Raw genomic sequence first — 20000 nt, 5'->3', positions numbered from 1 at the left:
TCACACAATCGCCAATCCTGTAAAAGTTACTGATTTAATTTACCATTTAAAACACTATTGTTCCTTTTTTCTTTCATATAAAATAATAAAATAGTATTTTATATCAAAATTAAGGCATTATTTTCTAAATTAAAAGTATTTGTTGCTTAATGGAAAGATTAAATATTTCTTACTACATACGAGCCGAATTTTAAATGTCTTTGGTATGCGCTATATTTTGAAACTTTTGTACAGAAGCAGCTAGGCCAACATTTGAATTGACAATTATGAATGTGAGTTAATATACACGAATCTGTATGGAAATCAGTCACCGTGCTTGTAATTTAGCAACTGTTGTTCCAAAACAGATAGCTTGGGTCAACAAAGTTATAAGGTTTTAGGTTGTTGGTTCTTGATTGATACCGTAGACCCAAGTTTTAACGTAAACTTACAGTACACTTTATCTAACAAAAACGTATGTATTAGTACTAGTTCCACGATTTAGGATATCCGTACATGTTAATATTGTGTTATTCGACAATCTTGTTATGTGATATGTCATAACCTAACATTACGCTTCTGATCTCGAATCTTGGAAATCTTTTGCATGAAGGCCATAGCTATTTGATGTCTTGCTTGCTGCGTACAGTAGTATGGTTGACTCATAATTGAGGATGATCAACAATGTCTATCAAGGAAAAATCCAAATCACTGAACTGTATGCAATTTTCATATGTGTAGTTCCTCAGAAATGTAATGATCTCATTTATTGTTATGTGCCTATGCGATGTAAAATGGAGCAGAAAGTGTCTGCTGTGTCAAATTCTTTCATACCCCAAAATTGACACATTCGTCGATAACCTAACTGTAACTTTTGTGTAAGTATACATCCATTGACTTTGGATGCTGTTTGCTATGCTATGCTCTAACCAAGCTTAGACAGGTCAGGTCCCAGAGAGTAGTGGTATCATATTGAGGTACAGTAGTTTTGGTTATTTATAGGGAGTAAGATTTCCAAATGTGCAAAACTGGGGGAGGGTCTTGAGAGCTTAAAAAAACACACAATTTGATCAGCACATACCTGAAAATGGAATGGATTCATACTCATGAAATATGTTTCTCTGCTTTGCTGCAAAAGTTTAGGTTGCCGGCTGTATTGTTGCTAGTACAATATTTAAAGGTGCGTCAATTGCGAAGGTGCGTCAATTATGAAGCCTACTATATACAGCTAGACCTACATCATGTGTGATACTGTCATGGTAATACTGCTGTTATTGTGTTGACATATTGTGTTGTAAATCTTTAACTATACAGTCATTGTGAATCAACTTCATGGGATGTGGATACATCTTGGCAAGTAGAAGAACCCTAAGGTATTGTTTAATGTATGGCCGTCAAAATAGATCTTTTGAAGATCACTAGAGTTCACAGTCTGAAAACCTTGTAAACTTGATATCAATTAGTTAAAGTTCAAGTCCCAACGGAGTTTCTTATATTGCTACTGTACCTAGGGTCTGTGGTCATTATACATGAGTGAGAATTAAGTGCAGTAGGCTAGTAGTTCTTGAAAAACGTCCAAAGTTAGTTGTGTTGCTATGCTGGATCTGTGATAACATGTTCAATACAATAATGTAAGCAGCTATGAGGTGAAGTTTCAGTTGCAGGGTATTCTGCAATTCTGCCTGCTCAGTGCTTTTCCTGAATTTAATGTATTTCATAGGTCAGTGAATAACCTTTAATGAAAACTTACTGTTTGCAACAATCTTTGCTCCTTTGTTCTGATGTTTCAGGTAATTCATAGGAATACGGTATTATCCGGAGGAGCAATGCAATATAACAACCAATTGCAGTTTAATCTCAATGTTCCTAGTAATTCAGCCAATGTTACCACAAGATATCAGCATCCTGGCCCGATCATCGTTGAAAAAGTCGGTGGTAAGCCAGGCACAAGACCTGGATCTCAAGATGAAAATCTTAAGAGCTCTGTCAAGCTAAGTTTGGCTTCTGAAGAAAAACTCTCATGGGCCTTACAGCTTGCCAGACGGGACATCAAGAACATGCTTCATCAGCAACGAGCTGTGATCCAGGAAGATGAAGAGAAGAAGAAGAAGAAACAAAATGCCCAAGTGAAGAAAAAGAGAGGAAAGATCACAAAGAAGGCATCGATGTACACCAAAAATTCAAAGCTAGCTGTCGGACAAACTTCCCAAAATGTCTTTAAGAAGTCTGTAAAGACCCAGACTCCACCGACCAAACTTGTGCATTACAGCAGGCAAGGAGTGTTGAGTCATCTACCTCCAGGGTCTGCCGAGAAGATTTTCATGTCTTCAACACCAATAAAATCGACAGAAGCGAAAAGAGAGAACAAAGGACAGATGGAAGAGAATCAGACCAGTAAAGAGAAGCTCAGTCCAAACAGTCGTCAGACGAAGGAAATCAACAAATTGAGGCACGAGCTGAAATTTTATGTACAGAGAATTGAAAACCTCACAAAGGAAGGTATGACAAAATATTGTATTATTATTTATTGCTTTAATCTGTAGCATGTTGAACCTCTGTTTCAGTTTCAGTTTATTTATTTCCAGTATAAATATAAATATTTATAAAAAGGACATCAAAAATTCAAAAAGTATGTTACGAAAAATTGAAGATGAATTAGTAAAACGTTCATTTAACATAAAATTAAAATATGAATATTAGTATAGAAAATTAAATATTTAAACACATTTACTGAATATTAAAATTATAATAAAGGTTTAACTTTGCCATTTTGAATAAAAATAGCAGCTTGGTATACAAATGAATTTGTTGTAAGCACATACAGTATTCTGTATTTGGGAGTTACTGACTTGTTTTATAGATTATAGTTAGTCGTTTTCAATAGAGATGTCAATTCATTGTGTAATGGATGATTTTCATTTTTAGAAATTGCTTGATGCAGTATTAAGACTCTGCAGAAGCGTGGAAGCTCCATGGCTTTGTTTGAGCTTATTTCATCCTGTGATAGTTGGAAGACCACTGCAGGTCTTAATGTAAGATTATTTTGCATCTCTTTCTCTCGTTCTCTCTTTAGTTCAATCGTCTCCGACACGACAAGATGAAGATGAAAGAGATACTTTGAGGAGAAAAGTGAAAAGAGCTGAACAGACTAACCGATCATCCCGTCTAGTCTACTCCCTGCAACAACAAGTGAGTGTTTCTATCATATTTGTATCTTTGCAGACCATCAGAGATTACTGTTTTGGCAGAAAGATGGATTTTTTCCCCTCCTATTTTTTGATGGATTGGAAGAGGATGAGATTGAAATTTCTTGTCAAACAGAGACAAATTTTACTCAAAAAGTAGTATGTGGGGTATGCATCCCTTATTATTGATATTTGTAAGAACTTGGTTCGATTTTAAAAACCTAAAAGATAACAAAAACATCAACAATTTAAGCTCTGCTTTGATGTTTTCATACTTGTGATTTATTCTTGACAATTTCCATTTGGTAACAAGACAATACCCAGTTAAACCTTGCAACATCTTGTAACACAAAAATTACATCAACATTCATTAACATGCCTACTGTACCTTTATTTGTGTGTAAAAGAAATATTGCAAAGATAAATTCTTTTTGTTAATTTATTGTTTATCATTTTCCTTACTATTTCAGGTCAGAGAATTACAGGAAGATCTTAAGAAAGCAGGGCCAACAAAGATCAAACACAGCAAGAGAGTAAGTTTTCAATGATAATTTGGTTGGTTTTAAAAATGAATATGTTGGATTCCATTCTTACTTGCCTTTGTCTGTTTATTCCATACTTAGCACTCTCTTGAATTCATAAATTGAATTTTATGTGCATTGTTTAGCTAGACCACATTTTATTCATTTTTGAAATTATTTCCAAAGAAATTTAATGAAGAGTGATGTACCATTACCACATGCCCTCCAATTTTTACTTTGTATGATTTATCAATTAAGTCTTTAATTAATACTTTAGTACTCAATTTTGTTTTCATTCCAACAGAGCCAGATCCTCACCCGATTAGCTGCTGCTCATCGCGGGGCAGTTCGCATCCTGCAGGCATTTCTACAACAACTACCAGACCAGGTCACTGAAAAAGGAATACTGCCACCACTCTACCAAGAACTGGGTCAATTGATCCATAAGCTTTCACTGTGCACAAGGCAGCTAGAAGTTGATCACAACGGAATCCCAGATGATATTTTCACGATATTCGAGAAATTTCAGGTAAATTCCTTACAGAAATTTTTTAGGAAGGCTTGTTGGATGATTCCCCTGATGTCAACTAATGTACCACTAGTGTTTTTATCTAAGAATACAGCTCGGACTAAATTGGGAAGACCCTAACCATCCTGAACTCTAAAACATTTTACAGGTTTCCATGTGGGAGGAATTTGTTATATTCAGTAGGTAACAGCACCTGTGTTTGAATTTGTAATGTTCAGTAGGTAACAGCACCTGTGTTTGCATTTGTAATGTTCAATAGGTAACAACACCTGTGTTTGAGTTTGTAATGTTCAGTCGGTAACAGCACCTGTGTTTGACTTTGTAATGTTCAGTTGGTAACAGCACCTGTGTTTGAGTTTGTAATGTTTAGTAGGTAACAGCACCTGTGTTTGAATTTGTAATGTTCGGTAGGTAAAAGCACCTGTGTTTGCATTTGTAATGTTCAGTAGGTAACAGCACATGTGATTGAATTTGTAATGTTCAGTAGGTAACAGCACCTGTGTTTGAATTTCTAATGTTCAGTAGGGAACAGCACCTGTGTTTGAATTTCTAATGTCCAGTAGGTAGCAGCACCTGGGTTTGAATTTGTAATGTTCAGTAGGTTAAACAGCACCTGTGTTTGAATTTGGTGATGTTCAGTAGGTAACAGCACCTGTGTTTGAATTTGTAAAGTTCAGTAGGTAACAGCACCTGTGTTTGAATTTCTAATGTTTAGTAGGTAACAGCACCTGTGTTTGAATAAGGTTCATGAGTCAACTACAAAAAGATTAGGGATGTTGACAGGGTTAACCAAATCATACTTCTTTGAGACACTTTGCACTAACGATTTATCGCTTATAAGTCAGTGTTGTTCTTTAACTCGCCTTGTTGTTGCTTGATGCTGCCTCCCAGGACAAATTTAATCCACCATAATTCATATTTTGTGAATTGGTATAGTTACCTCATTCCTGTCCAAGCCGCCTACTTACTAAAGGAAAAGAAGTAACGTGAATTAATTCATACTCTTTCATACTATTTTTCTCCCAGCTATGGCCAAATCAAATGACTTAGCTTTACAATGAATGTAATTATGATGGAAAGTTCATTTTTGTCTTTTGTGCAATTATTTCTTGATGACCTTTGTTTTTATTTTCAAGCCTAACATTATCGTCCTTTCTTTCTTTGGTAAAGACTCCAGTAAAGTCTCGGCATTCATCAGGTGTCTCAGGAGGAGTGAGAAACCTATCTCCAGTCAGCAGCAGAAGAAAACTTGAATTTGGGAAGAACCTTTTTTCTGATCAGAATCATCAACCATCAGTGTCTCCTCTGTTTAAAGGTTTGTAAATTTTAGAAATCACTACACAATGAATTTGATTGCTGACCAACAATGAACTGTAAACAGTGAAACCTGGAATTTGTCCTGCGATAGAATAAGTTGTAGTCGTCAAGGTTGGTCTCAAAAAAGTGACATTCACAGGCTCTACATAATTCTTGTTTTGTTCATCTTTTCTTGTGAAAGTTGCCAAATTTCTAAAAATTGTTAAGCATGATTACTGTATCTTCCCTCCCTTGATAGCTCAGGTGATGAAGTACATTACTTACTTCTTCTTGTGGCTTGCGATCCGGCTTGATCCATTCTTTCAAAGGTTTACAAGTTCCTGTAAAACTTTGGTATAAAATTACTAGTTTTATCATTTTATATTTCAGTTGTGACAGCTTAATATCTTTATCATACATGAACATGAAATTTGTATTTATTGAACTATTGATCGATTCATGTATTTTATTCTTTTATCGTCTCAAGTAAGTCATGCCAAATTTAATTCTTTATTTCCATTTTGGTTTCTTTAAAGATGACAAACCTCAATGTCTTTTTTTTAATTGGTAAATGAAATATTGTTTTATAATCTTACTGCTGTCTTTCATGATCAGATACAAACATTGCAAATAACCTTTGTACCATTTATTTTGATAGAATACGTTCCACATCAGCAAGCCCAACACTTCTCACCACAGAGACGTTTTTCTCCAGGGTATGGGACAGCTCAACGGCTCAGATCTGATGTTGTCAAACAAATAGGTATAAATATGTAACAGGTTGGAGAAAACCATCCAAAGGGAAGCAAGAGACTAAAATGGAGGGAAGATGTGCTTGCTTAAACTTGTAGAAATGTGGCAACTTTCACAAGAAAAGATCAAAAGTTTACCTGAAAATATGTCGACATGTATCATAAAATATTATTCACCAAAAGTCAAGAAATATCAGATGTTACAGAATGAATACAAGCATGACATTTGTGTGTCCTCTTGTTCCTACTTTTTCTTATCTTACAGTAGCAATATGACAGATGATTGGAAGGGGTGGGGGGATGTGGGTTTGGAGGGTACTGCAAGTGGGTACTTACTTGGCCATGTATTTGATTTCTTGTTATTAGATTTAAACTATATTCCATTTAAGCATAAAAAGGACTTTACAATCCCTAAAAACACCTCCTCGTCTCTGCCAGGGCCCCTCAACTACATTCCTGGTTATGCCAGTAAATAAAATGCCCTTTCTATTTTTGATTTCTAGCAACACCAGGCTCCCCAGAGAGAATTGCAGCGATCAAAGCAGGTCTGGAAGCTTTGATGAGAGTCGAAGAACCAAATTATAACAAGAGGGAGAATTCTAACAAGACAAAGCCTCTCACTCAGAAGAAGAGACCATTGTTAAGAGGAAGAAAAGGAGTTCTGTTACCTTCAAAGTCAAAGGTAACTCTACCACTCATACACCTGCACATGGATTTCTGCTGTAGATTTGGAATCTTTTCTATGGGAGGGTTAGTTTTTGCTTCCTTGTTGAAAGCAAAGGAACCTTTGTAGTCAGGTTCGTGTGTGTGCGTATGTGCACTTGTTTTGTATTCTGACGGAGGACTTGAACAGAAAAATTGCAGGTCCTCTGATGTGATTTCTAAAGAATCACCACGTCCTTGAAAGAATTCTATTGTTATGGGGTTATTTTTAAGGTTAGGGTACGTGGATTTGAGCAATGGAAAAAACAATGGGGTCCTCGGTCTGAATGTAAAACACACCTGGGTGCGTGTGTGTGTGAGACACTTTAGTTTGTATGCACGATAAGTCAACAAGGGAATGATTGATCACTGCCATACTTGGTGGGTGGGTGGTCACTAATGAGTTGATAAACCCTATGGACTTTGGTGCTCATATCATGAATATTAATAAGGTCACAGGGTCAAATGTCAAAATCTTCAAATTACAGTAACTTAGCAACCACATGTTGGAATTTCTTCAAACTTTGTTTGGTGATATTGGTAGACCACCTATACATGCTGTTGTGACTTGCAATTGATAACGTGTATTTATGACGAGGTGTGGCATTGCATTATTAAGGTTACAAGTTTGTATGATTAATAACTTTACAAGGCAATTATTGATCTTGCTTTCATCACTACATACATGGAGTGTATCCTGTCAATCAACACAATGAGCAGCATGTTTTCATTCTGGTTGTCACTTGTCTTTATAAATCTTCTTTCACAACTTGTGATTTTGTTTGTTTCTAACACGTAGGCATCTCAAAGTCAAGATAATAAAGGGAGACATTTGACAAGCAATGCCCACTATCAACAAGCAACCAAAGCATCCAAATTGAAGGCAACAGAGGTTAGAACACAGAGGAACACAGAGGAGGCAAAACCAGATCAGAAACCTCCTTGGGCACCACCTGGATCACCTCATAGTTCTCACAGGTCACCAACACAGAGAAAGCTGGAGCCAGAAGAGAATGAAGGAGAAGAAGAAGAGTTAAAGAGGGGTCTTCCCAGGACAAAGAGGGTTTTGTTCGAAGACGAAGCAGAAGATATTAACAATGTTGAATTGACTAGAGGAGAATTACTTCAAAGAGAAAGATCTGAGAGACTTGATGATGCGAGAGACTTTGATTGGTTAAGAGAGGTTAGTAATTGTTGATTTCTTGTCCAGTAGCAGGTACTCTCAGTGATTGTCAGCATGTTAAATAGCTAAATGATGTTCCACATGTCGTCTCAATATGTTATGATCATATAAAGTCTCTCTTTTGATTGTCAACACTTTTTCCAGTTGAAGTCCCTGTTTTGATTGACATTTTTATGAGCTGTTCAATAAAGGAGTCATCTCTCAGTTTGACTTTGTATAATTTTCCACCATCCAATCATCTCCATGCGGCCTTTTAGTATGGTTACAACAGCATGATTATGAGTACAAGTAGGCAATCCTTTGGTATGAGTTGGAGTACGGGTACAAAGTCTCTATTACATTAATACGAGTACTTAGGTCTGCACTGGTAACTATGAACTAGGTTCCAAAATGGCCCAAAGTAAAATTACAAATCCACGATTAAAACTATAGACAGCATGCAAGAATCAGGGAATAATCTTTCCTGAATCACACTGCAAATTGCTATGCAATTGTGAAGATGTGTAGCAGTTTAGTGCGTTAAAATTATAGAATTGTTTAACAGAGAAGAAACATTAGGACCGTGAGATATGCTACACAGAATCTGAGCGAAACATGATTTCCCGAGAATAGAAGTATATAGTACAAATATTGGAATCACTGTGCAAGTCCGAATACATTTATTCTGACTTGTTACCAATTTCTCGTTTTTGATTAGGATGACTGTAATGAAAGATTGAGTTACCATGGTAGCAGCACCCAGAAGTCAAAGGACGCAGAGTCCATGATCACGGAGGCAGAGAGACGAATATTAAAGAGGCTTGAACCACTCCTAGAGAAAGCTGAAGTAAGTTTATAATACATTTCTTTCTTTACGGAATGTGTAATAGAAAGAGTTCATGGAGTCTGGTTATTCGTTAAGTTTAGAGTGTTCTACTTAGTTCAAAAGCAATGAGGTTTCTTAGAAGAACACTTCCTTGCACAACTATGCATGCTATATATTGTTTATGTTGTCTATATTGTTTGTGTTTATTATGTATTGTCATGAAACAGCCCCGAACAAATGAGATGAATTTTGATCAGTGTGAATCGTATTAAAGGTACAGGGTATTGCTACAATATGTTTATAATTAATTGATCACACTAACAAAATACTTCTAGCTTTGATTTTCTGAGGGATTATGACACTAAGAACGAAAAAAATGGGGGCCTCATCCCAAAAAGAGTGTTGCATAAACACCATCATCATATTTTTCTTTCATTTTTCTCTGCACAAAAAAGAAGTTCAAGCAAGGGCTCATACAACCAAGCAAGTTCTCATATTTGATTTTTTTTTTTGCTATTATCTTTTAGGTTAAGATAACAGGGGATCAAAAAACCTTTCAATAAAAATGTTCAAACAAACTAAGTACTTGTATGTAGTTTTCTTTTTAATTTTGTTCAGGATATCGTGTCCAAGCAGGAGACGTGGCAAAGGACACAGCCTGAGCCAACGGTACAGCAAAAATTATCAAGAAAAATGACTGACAAGGTTTGTTTTACTGCAAAGACATATTTAGAAGATAAGTTTTCTATTTTAGGTAAGATTAAAACCACTGCTGAAGAAGAGGGAATGACAATATCCCAAGAATTGATAAATATATTGTTTCTGTCTGAGCGTCGTTGATGACATATTGGATGTTACCATGGAAATACAAATTGTGCTTCACTGTGGTTAGGTGAACAACTTGAATCTGGTCTGAGGAGGTACCGTAGTGAATTTTCAACCATTCTTTGACTAATTTGAATTACATTTGATGAAAGAATTTGTTTCTAAATTCCTGAATTTTCATGCAGGTAACTGAGGGGTTTAATGGGTAATTTTTGCTGTTTTGCAATAAATCAGATTTCAGTTTATATCAAACTCTCTTTGACGTTTTCAACAAATGAATGTTAATGAACAATTGGATCACGATTCAGTTCCCTACATTTCATACCCCTGTCATTTTTGCACATTAATATTAATCACATATGAAAAGCAAATTGAAACTATACTAGTCAGGTTACAGACCAGGCTGGCCTACTCAGTGAGCTATACATCATTACATGTGTTCTTCTTGTTTTCCAGGTTACAGACCAGGCTGGTCTACTTAGTGAGCTACTCCTGGAGGATGTTTTAGAGGATACAGTACAAGAGGTGGAGGAGATGAAGAGACAAAATGAAGCAGAGAGGTTAGCTGGTAGCCTGGAGAACAAACCTACGTATGAAACCATGCTGCAAACTCTGGAGAGGATGGAGGTAGATCCAGTCAATGATTCCTTGAGTATGTGTGTTTGGATGAGGGTATGTGTGTGTATGTATATGTGTGTGAGGGTATGTGTGTGTATGTATATATGTGTATGAGAGTGTGTGTGTGTATGTATATGTGGATGATGTGGTATATGTGTTTGCAAGAATCTGATGGTTGTATCATTATCCAGGTTAGAGTTTGAGGTTGCAAACTATCGTAGCTAACATTTTAGATATTGCAGGTTCTCCAATTCACAACCTGATTGTTTTCAATTGGCTGTATAAGTATGACTGCGTGTGTGTGTGTGTGTGTCCGCCAAACATCTGTAAATAATAATCCACATGATATACATTTATGATTTTGCTATGATTAATCTGAAAGATTTGGTAGTTTGAGAAGAAAATTAGTCGTCTCTGAACTTTCTGAAGGCTTTTCTGGGAGTAGAGCAAACCATAAAATTTCCTTCATTTACTGCAGTAAATGATCACCATGGTGATGATTAAAGGACTAGTGTGTGAAAAATTTGTTCTTCTTGTGTAGACAATTTTGAGAAAGTAGGATATTAGTTTATTTTTTTCTTCCCCTATCTGTGTAATTTGCTTTATTTCTACAAGGCGGAAGAAGATAGAATACGAAGAAGATGGAAACGGGTATCCTATCACGACCCTCTGACCAGAGACGTGGAAAGACACGATAAGAAAGTTGGGGATGAACTGTTCATGGGCACGCCGTTAGAGGGCGATCTTCTGGAAAGGTTAGTTGAAGGTAGAATACTTCGTTTATAGAATCTTCTGGAAATTATTTCAAAAATTCTGATCGAGTAGTTCAAGTAGAAAGAAAATATTCTTTGCAGTTTATAATAGCAAACAACAGATTTTCACTATCGCTTTAATAGGGTTGTTTGAACGATTGTATTCTCTTGTGTTTTTTCTCTTCTTTGACTGAAGGCTTGAAGAACCACCAGTAAAGCACACTGGTATACATTATACCACAAGGACTGCACCATCTGGTAGAACTATTGCAATATCTGATCCTGGCATGGTAGAATATCACCTCGTTGGTGATGACCCATCACAGGTCACAGACAGTGACTCATCTCAGGTGATCGACGGTCACTCTCGGGTCATCGGGGTTTGTCGCTCCTCTTTGGTCATAGGCGACGACTCAGAAAGAAGCCCTTCTTCATCAATAGAGGAACAACATTCCCCTAGACAGGAACCTCTCCATGCTTGGAGTAGATCCCCTCAAAGTCGGTTTAAAATAAATGTACCCTCGGATGTGGAGAAGAGCGTTCAAGAAAACAGAAGGATCTTCCAAAATCATCTGAAGAGGAAGTCTCACTTAGAGTATGGAGAGTTTGATCCGTGGAAACTTATATCTGAGTAAGAGCAGTTTTGATACGTTTTGGAATTGTAGAGTTGTCTACTGGTTACCATTACATACACACACATACATGAGCCATGCCATCACCACCGCATAGATTCTTTTTGGCCATAGGCAAGGAATGAAAGACTGAATAATTGAGGCAGCTTTGTTATATCCAAATAAATAATGCCAAAATATTAATTTGGAAAAGAGCGCAGAAAGTTATGGCTAGAACAAGGGTCTATCCAGTGACCTCTGGTTCGATTTCCTATTCTAGCCATACATTTGCCGTTTTCTATGATCTCAAATTTTATTTCCAAGTCAGTCTTCCATTATTCAATTACTAAAATAATAATAACAAGATGGTTATACAAAATTCTCTTGTTTATGCCACATCTAACAGAGCTTTCCTTTTTAAACCTTCAGTTGTGCACTGCTCATGTGCTCGTACCAGTTGTTAAAGTGTCGCTTGTACTTCCAACCATAATTCAGGGTGGACCCTTCGTGATATTCTTCTTATATTTTTTTTCTTCAGAGTCTCCGATGATCTTGTGGATGGCATTTTACAAGATGTTGCCGAAGAATTAACAGATTTCAGTGGCGGGTTTATGGATGCACTTTACAAAGCTGAATTTGAAGACAAAACAAGTTAACAGCTAGCAGTTTATAGAATTTAAAACCGTGCAGCCGCTTTTTGACATAATGCTTGGGTATATCCATGATTCCAGATGAACAAATTTACATATGTTCAATATAGCAGATTAACCATGATCAAAAGTAATCTGCACTACCCCTGCAGGCCGCCTTCCAAAGTTTTTTATGTTCAAATTATTTAGCTGTTTCTGAAAAATTCAATGTGCCAAGTCACAGTAACATTTCTCTGTCTCTCTGAGAAAGGCAATATTAGTTTGTAGCAATTTGACTGTAGTCAGTTGCAGATCATCCAATGGGCAGGTTGGTGCAGTTACCGAGCACCTCTCCACCCCCCCCCCCCCAAGATCAAGGGCTTTCTTTGCATACTTCCATTCAAGAGAAACCAACTTTCCATTTTTGGGTATTGCCTCAGAAAGACCTAAAGGTATGGGGAGGGGAAGGGAAGGAGGTGCATATGCTACCTATATAGGGTCACGGAGGGTGTTAATCTGTTACTGAACTAAAGGTATGGAGAGGGGAAGGAGGTGCATATGCTGCCTTTATGGGGTCATGGAGGGTGTTAATCTGTTACAGAACTAAAGGTATGGAGAGGGGAAGGAGGTGCATATGCTGCCTTTATGGGGTCACGGAGGGTGTTAATCTGTTACTGACCATAGTCACTAGTTTTGTCCTGTATAGCATAAAGTAAATTTATGGTTCAGATGATCTCTGATAAACTCATATCATTAGTAATGAAATTGTTTTTTCAAGGGTCTGGGAGAGGGTAACGTGTTACACATTTTGAGAAACAACAGAAGTGGACCTATCAAGGATTGCATTTGAATGAAATTGAACAAGCATCATCCAATTTCAAACCCTTTTAAACTATTGATATATGTCAGAAAATAAACCAACAGTATTATTGTATATATATTAAAGAATATTCCCTATTTTGTTTATGTAATTTCAATAATAATAAATTATGCATCTTCTCATAAAGTATGTTCCTTTAGTCTCTTGATGCACACACCTGTTAATTGAATCTCAAAAGTGACCTTTCAAAAGTGACCTGGTGATGTCCCTGTCATGAATTCTCTTTCACAGAATGTTGACCAATATATCCTTATTTCCTTTTCCTGTTATTATAACATTTCGATCATTACATGTCAAGTTCTCTGTCAACTTCTAGTCACCCCTACCTGAGGGATGTCTTTTGCCCAGACAAGTGCATTTGAGTCGATGTGTAAAGCCTTTAACAAGACCTTGAATGGCCATACTTTACATGGTGTAAAGAAATCACTTTACTCGATGTAAAGAAGCATTGTCCACATGACAAAACTCATCAGCTGTCGTCATTTTATCAGCTGTCTTCCTCTTTGCTGAGTGTAAGATAACAGAGGATGAGGAATGATTTTCACAACCTGTTTTAGTATTTGGGAACCAGAAGTTGTACTTTCTGTCGAAGTCAGTCATGAAAATATGTGAAGTGGTTGAAAAAGTTGGCAATGTTGTAACGTTGCATATTCTAGTTATTAATGCCTTCGGGGAACAGGGTGTGGAAGGGACTTACTGCCACAACCAGGCAGGAGAATTACTACCGGTCTACTTCAGAAGATAGAAGAATCTGCATTTAACATCATCCTTGACGAGACACCCTGAAGTGACAACATATATATTGTTAAGAAGCTGGAATACAATTACCTGTCATGTACTGGGACCATCAAGATGACTTCTTTAACAGTGTATGGTGTGCTAAGTTCACAGGGATGATATTTAGCAACAAAATTCTCACCCAACCAACATAAGCTTCCAACTAGCCCTGGAGATCAACATTTTCAAAAGACTGCAGCTTCCCCTTGACTTTATACTTTTGCAAGAGACCAATGTGGTCTGGAGCAAAATAACTATAGTGAATCCCCAAAGTATTATAAAACAAGAGATAGGATGCAAACATTACATTAATGTTTATAATCTTTTGTTTTATTCTGTACAAATCAGCACAAGAGAGGAGAGCTTATTTTTCCATATTTTACCGCTTTTAATAAGCTCGCATTTCTCGAGCAACACACCTGTACAACTTCCTTTTGCACATGTGAAATAATCTTACACTATGTAACAATATTTCAAAGCGAGAAATATCCCTCTACAGCACAAGAAGTATTACTTGTTTTTCTGGCAGGCTGCAACAACTTGTTTATCTGGCAGGCTGTGACACACTTGTTTATTTGGGAGGCTGCGAGTCAGTGTTTTGATTACACAAATCACAATAATCACAATAACATTTCCTTCAAGCCGTTGATATAAAGAGTTTATTACAAACCATGAATTCTGCTCTACTTTGACACTTTTCATTGGCACACACACTACCTTTGTGGTCCTTCATTCTAATGTGTACCCCTCAATCTAGACACATATGTCACCAAGTAGTTCAACTCATCAATCAAGGTATCATGAGAATGCTTTCATCCATCATCCTACCACAATTAATTTCTGATATTTATGAATCTTATCCAAGATGACTATACTTGAGACTGTGCCAGTTTAGATTACAGAGAGTACAGATAGTATTTAGTTCACTATTAAATATTTGTTATAAAAATTGTCCAGCCACCATCCACTACACACATGTCTTATCAACATTTCTTTCTATCCATGTTGTACGAACTCTCATCTCGCCTCAGTTCCGCATATATAACCATCTCACGACAAAGTTGTTCCTCTGTCTCTCTTCCTTTCTCCATCTTCGTCCCAGATGTGGAGACATTGACCAGTCACAGCTGACCTTGGGAAATTCCCCTACCAAGTTCTTGTCGTCTTTAGGAATGCGAGATGTTCTTCCATCGTCTTGTGGGGTTTCACTTTTGCAAAATACTTTTCCTTCATGAATGCATCTGTCTTTGCTGCTTTCAGGGGCCACATGTGACGAAAAGATTCTTCCTGTGTGAGAATAATTAAAAACAGCCTTTTATGAGAGAGAGAGTAAAAGGTGTTTAAAACAAATTTTCTGAAGAAATGGATAACAGAATGTGACATTTTAGAGCGGCAAAGTTTTTGAGATTATTTAGTTCAGTTTTTCATTGCACTATTCATTTATACTGTGTACAATCCAACAAAATACAAATTCTCTAGTTTCAAAATAACCTGTTTCTTTGCTTGCCTGTTTCCTGCATCTTGTGTAAAAGGATCAACCCCACCACAATAATATCCAACACATAAAGTAATTTGCAATCACAGAAAGGGTAACCAGTCTTAATCAGATTAGTATTAATCAGACAGAAGCACTGATAAGTGGAAGATTGCTTCAGGTGCAGTCCAGGAACATATTTGCCACTGTTCAATTTGCAGGGCTGATATTTGCTTAGGCATTTTTGAGGTTGTTTGCTGAACCACCTGTACTTGAAATTAGGTTGTCTGAAAAGACCTTAAATGGTACAAAATTTGGTTGTAGAAATTTGTTAAAAGGCCTGTAAGACAAGTATGAATGAAAACAAGACATGTATCATGTATGCAAATATACTATCAGGTTAGAACCTTGTTACTGGTAAGAAGTAAAGGCAGGATTTAATAGGTTGGTGGCGAGAACGCCAGAGATCAAATGGGCGAGGATTGTCACATAACTTCTTCTACTGCCTCGAAATCTTCCCTTCAAACTTTTTTGAAGTTTGTTCTTAAAAATAAAGAAACGGTGTTCTTACCTTTGATAAATATGGTGTGCTTAGGTGCCTTGCATTTTCCTGTTCAATTGCCAACCTTTTCTGCATATTGGCAAGCATAGAATCTGTGACATGTCGATACCGTCGATGTTTACTGTTGACAAAAGTGAAAAAATTAACATTTCTTTGTGAAGGTTGGAATTGTAAAAGTTTTAAGATGTATGCAAAATCTAATGACAAGAGTTTTAAGAAAATGAAAAGAATCCAGGAGGAAAATTTTATATTAAAACTCAAATGTACTTCGTCTGTGAGTAGTGTGTTTAGCTCACAGGGGCACAGGGCAGAATGGCCACACTGTTTGTACTGTGAACATGAGGTTGGAGTTAAAAATTCAACCATGGTCATCATTCTGATTATCAAAATTTGGTGAAAGTGTACAGATGATAAGGATATTTGTAAAATCTGATGTTTTGGCAAATTGAAGGCAATTAGAAATAATGAGATAGCCTTCTTAAAACTCACTTAAGATGCTTCTTGTAGCTCTGTATTGATCAATAAATTGAAACACCTCAAAATAGGCTAAAATAAGCTAAAATATACAACTATCATACCAATGGCCATTTAAACCAATTCCTTATCTGAATTATTGGATTATCACAACAAACTGATCAAGTTTAGTTGAATTCCAGAGCAACCCTTGAATTAATTTCTTTCCCTATTTTTCTGTAATTGTAGGAAAAGGGTGTCTTCAATGGTTGTTTACTATTGTTTACCACGAAGACTTCAAAAAACCCACCTACACATTTACTTCTTTCAAATTTAATTAGCCTGGCCTACCTCTCTTTGCAACAATTCCTTGTTCACACACCATTAGGCATTACTATCGTACTGCTCACGTATAACTGGACATGTGTACGCGCACAGAATCGTATAAAAACGTATAAACAAGTACACTCGTTGACAAACAAATTGCCGTGTAGACGCCGCGTATAATCCCTCTACGAGTTTATACGCAGGAAATGCTATTGTGCTCAATGAATAGGGGTTAAAGTGGCCGAAAGAATTAGTGAGATGTTTGAAACAGCTGTTCCTTACATCGTAGTTTAAGTTGTGTTATTCACCTAGCAGTAAAAGGGCAGGTAAAGTGTTTGCCGGCAAAGAACTAAACTGGTTTTCGTTAATTGGGTTTCTATTCAGTGATTCTTTTCCGGACTTTTTTTTCAGTTGAAGAGGTTTTGTTCCACGGAGGATAAGTTTACTTTGAATAGTTGGCAACATTTTGAAGAAATAATAAAGAATTACTGAGCGTTTCTGGTGTCAATTTTCTATATAATTTACCGTTGGTTCCAACAGAATGAAAAAAAAAAATTCCACCCAACAACTTTGAAGCAGGTCCGGTTAAAAACAAAACATGTTTCTCGTCCGCGCAAGGGGCCTCCTTTTTCCTGATTCCCGAGTCTCTATTTGGATTACAAGAAATCTAAACTATCCTTAAACATTATTTTGTAAAGGTTGCCACATCTTCCAAACTACTGTAGTATCAGCGCATGAAAAGAAGAAAATGGCCGCCTGTTTTTTTTTCAGATCTCAGTACGAGAAACATGTATTTTATTTGGATAGAACAACTCTTGTTTATGTGGTTAAGTTAATATTTTTATACCCTAGCTGTATGTCGTTTTTATAAAACCTTCAAGAAAACCAACTTTTTGGAAAATGGATTTTGAAGCTCAGTCAACAATTTAAGAAATGCTCACCGTTAAATACTGGCGTCAAACAATACATTTCGTATTTATTCCAATAAAGATCCACAGAGGATAAAAATGCTAAGTAGAGCTTACTAAAAGAGAAATAGAAACTGCATGTACATCACTGTACATCGTCATTTTAAGTATCCAAATACTATACAAAGAGATTGAGCTCACCGAAACACCCCTTTTCCTTACCACCTGAAGAAAACCGTCTTTTATAAATTATACTACCTTACAGTACTTTACATTCGATACAAAAGTTACTTCTACAACAGCTTCCCAAAATATGTGTGTCGCAATCTTTTTAAGTTTTAACCGCGCAGTACAGTACCATTAATAATTTGCATATTACACCAAAATTTACACTCGGCGTCCAGATGGCGGGAAAATGTACCATCGTGTTCAATGTGTTGTGTCGTTCCCATGGTGCGATGAACTTGGGCAAGTTCGAATGTCGATGACCTAATTGTGTTCCGTGACCAATGTCAATGGGAATTATGTGTGTAAAAACTCAGGTTTTTCCACGTGTTATATAGAAGTTTTACATAAGCGGAGCGAATTTCGGGGCAGCTCGTTGATTGTGAGGAAGCACTTATCTAAGCATCAATATTTGTGATAAATATCGTAAGGTTTTTCTTCAGAAAATATTTTTGACTAGTAATTGGAATCTCAATGTATTAAGAAGTACTGAGTGTAAACCTTATCACTGCATTTTGGGGGAAGTCAGATCTTCAAGTGCAAAATATTGTTTTTTCATTTAAGGTTATCGTGGTTTTCTTGCGAGGTGTATACAACGTATCTTGCGATTTAGGCTAAGAGGTAGGATTGGCCAATGCCTACCTAGTTCTCATAGATTGTTACCTACATTCAATTTAATGCCTAATGGGAGGAACTCGCATAAATAATAACAGACTGGGGCACATTGTCGTAATTAATATAGTTCCCTTGCTAAAGTTTTGCACTGATTGTATCGATCGTTTGTGCTCCTAGTAGCGCTGTTTTCTTTGTTACTCTTATTCTTATCGGCCTAAGTATATGCTAACTCTGTGGTTGAATATTTTGGAAAGTCATTATTTGGGCTTGGTGCGATACTGAGTTTACCGACTCTTTTCTTCATCACAGTTTATTCTAACCCATAGAACTCTGCTATGTAAAGCGGCTGCCAAAACCCTACCTTTACAGATTATACGAGATTGTACTTCTTTACGCGTGTATAATCCCTATTCAGGGGCACTAGAGCGAAGCCCTAAGCCGCGTAGACACGGCGTAGACGCCGCGTAGACACCGCGTAGAAAGTTTCGTACAGAAACGTATATCATCGTATAATCGCGTAGATAAACGTAGAGTATATGTCTACCCGGAGTTATACGTGAGCGGTACTGTACATGATGTATTTAAGAGGAAAGGTTGTTAAACTATAGTCTAGACTCAACTAGCCTAACCTCACCTAAGTAAGGCAAGGAATATGTCCTTTTACAATGCACCATGAATTATGTGACTACACATCCTAGCTTATGCCTCTCAGCAAGCTCAGAAGTTAGATTGCTTAGTGTGTGCCCCATAGGGCATAGGCGGATTGAGAATTACAAGTCTTAATCTAAGCCTAACCTCAAGTTAGGCTAGCCGACATTGGTGTGTGCAGTCATTTGTTTTATGGCCTACTTCCTAGTAATAGCCTTCTCAAAACTGTTAACACTCGGTTAAAAAAAAGCTGCATGATACAGTATAGTTTGGGCCTAACATTAGGCCAAAGTTAGTATGTAAGCTTAAATCACAAACCTACCTTACAGTGCATAATAGTTAATCGCGTTAGGCTAAGCTTTTTGGCTAGCTATTACTAGCATTACTTAGTGTACAGTGGCAGGCCTAACTTCGCATTCAAGTTAGCCTATGCCTAACGTTAGGCTACGAATTAGCCTACTGCCGGTTATGACAAATAGCAATATACTCAATTTGGAATCCGAGGACGGCATACAGAATACTCTATATCGTTTCCTATAATCGATACCATGTAGAAAACCTTACCCTATCCATTGTTTTCCCGGTGTTGACTTTTTGGGATAAAATTTATGGGCTAACAGCACCCTTGTGAGCCACATTTTTAAGCGAAGTGAATTACCAGAATCACTTGAATAAAATCTGCTAAACATGTAGCTAGCTATATCTAGATCGAAATCTTTGAGAGGCGCGCGCAACGATATTTCA

At 36.9% G+C, this 20000-nt stretch overlaps 1 protein-coding gene and 1 long non-coding RNA gene across 3 annotated transcripts; one reads left to right on the top strand and one right to left on the bottom strand.

Annotated features, from left to right (window-relative positions):
- Window positions 1-182: 182 nt before the first annotated feature.
- LOC139981023 (protein moonraker-like) lies at window positions 183-15336 on the top strand. 2 transcript variants are annotated; one of them, XM_071993130.1, is made up of 15 exons: window positions 183-272; window positions 1770-2478; window positions 3053-3168; window positions 3635-3697; window positions 3990-4214; window positions 5385-5529; window positions 6169-6273; window positions 6766-6944; window positions 7764-8147; window positions 8845-8973; window positions 9571-9657; window positions 10234-10404; window positions 11011-11150; window positions 11344-11778; window positions 12297-15336. In XM_071993130.1, exons 1-15 carry the CDS (start codon window positions 267-269, stop codon window positions 12412-12414), a joined length of 3012 nt encoding a protein of 1003 aa, XP_071849231.1. In that variant the 5' UTR covers window positions 183-266; the 3' UTR covers window positions 12415-15336. The 2 variants fall into 2 exon arrangements, with proteins under 2 accessions (XP_071849231.1, XP_071849232.1); XM_071993131.1 differs by lacking the exon at window positions 9571-9657.
- Window positions 14353-19968, bottom strand: LOC139981025 (uncharacterized). Its single transcript, XR_011797765.1, has 3 exons — window positions 19821-19968; window positions 16090-16201; window positions 14353-15331 (listed from the first exon to the last, which is right to left on the bottom strand). It is a non-coding gene; the product is annotated as an uncharacterized lncRNA (long non-coding RNA).
- Between the last annotated feature and the right edge of the window lie 32 nt (window positions 19969-20000).

This window comes from Apostichopus japonicus, chromosome 15, assembly GCF_037975245.1.
Source record: "Apostichopus japonicus isolate 1M-3 chromosome 15, ASM3797524v1, whole genome shotgun sequence".
Lineage (NCBI taxonomy): Eukaryota > Metazoa > Echinodermata > Holothuroidea > Aspidochirotida > Stichopodidae > Apostichopus > Apostichopus japonicus.
This window is presented reverse-complemented; position numbering and strand designations above follow the sequence as displayed.

What these genes read in the sequence shown, in the direction of transcription:
- LOC139981023 (XM_071993130.1), top strand. An exon ending in TCTACTCCCTGCAACAACAA is followed by an intron (nt 3,169 to 3,634) that starts GTGAGTGTTTCT and finishes TTACTATTTCAG; the next exon opens with GTCAGAGAATTACAGGAAGA. An exon ending in CACTCCTAGAGAAAGCTGAA is followed by an intron (nt 8,974 to 9,570) that starts GTAAGTTTATAA and finishes AATTTTGTTCAG; the next exon opens with GATATCGTGTCCAAGCAGGA.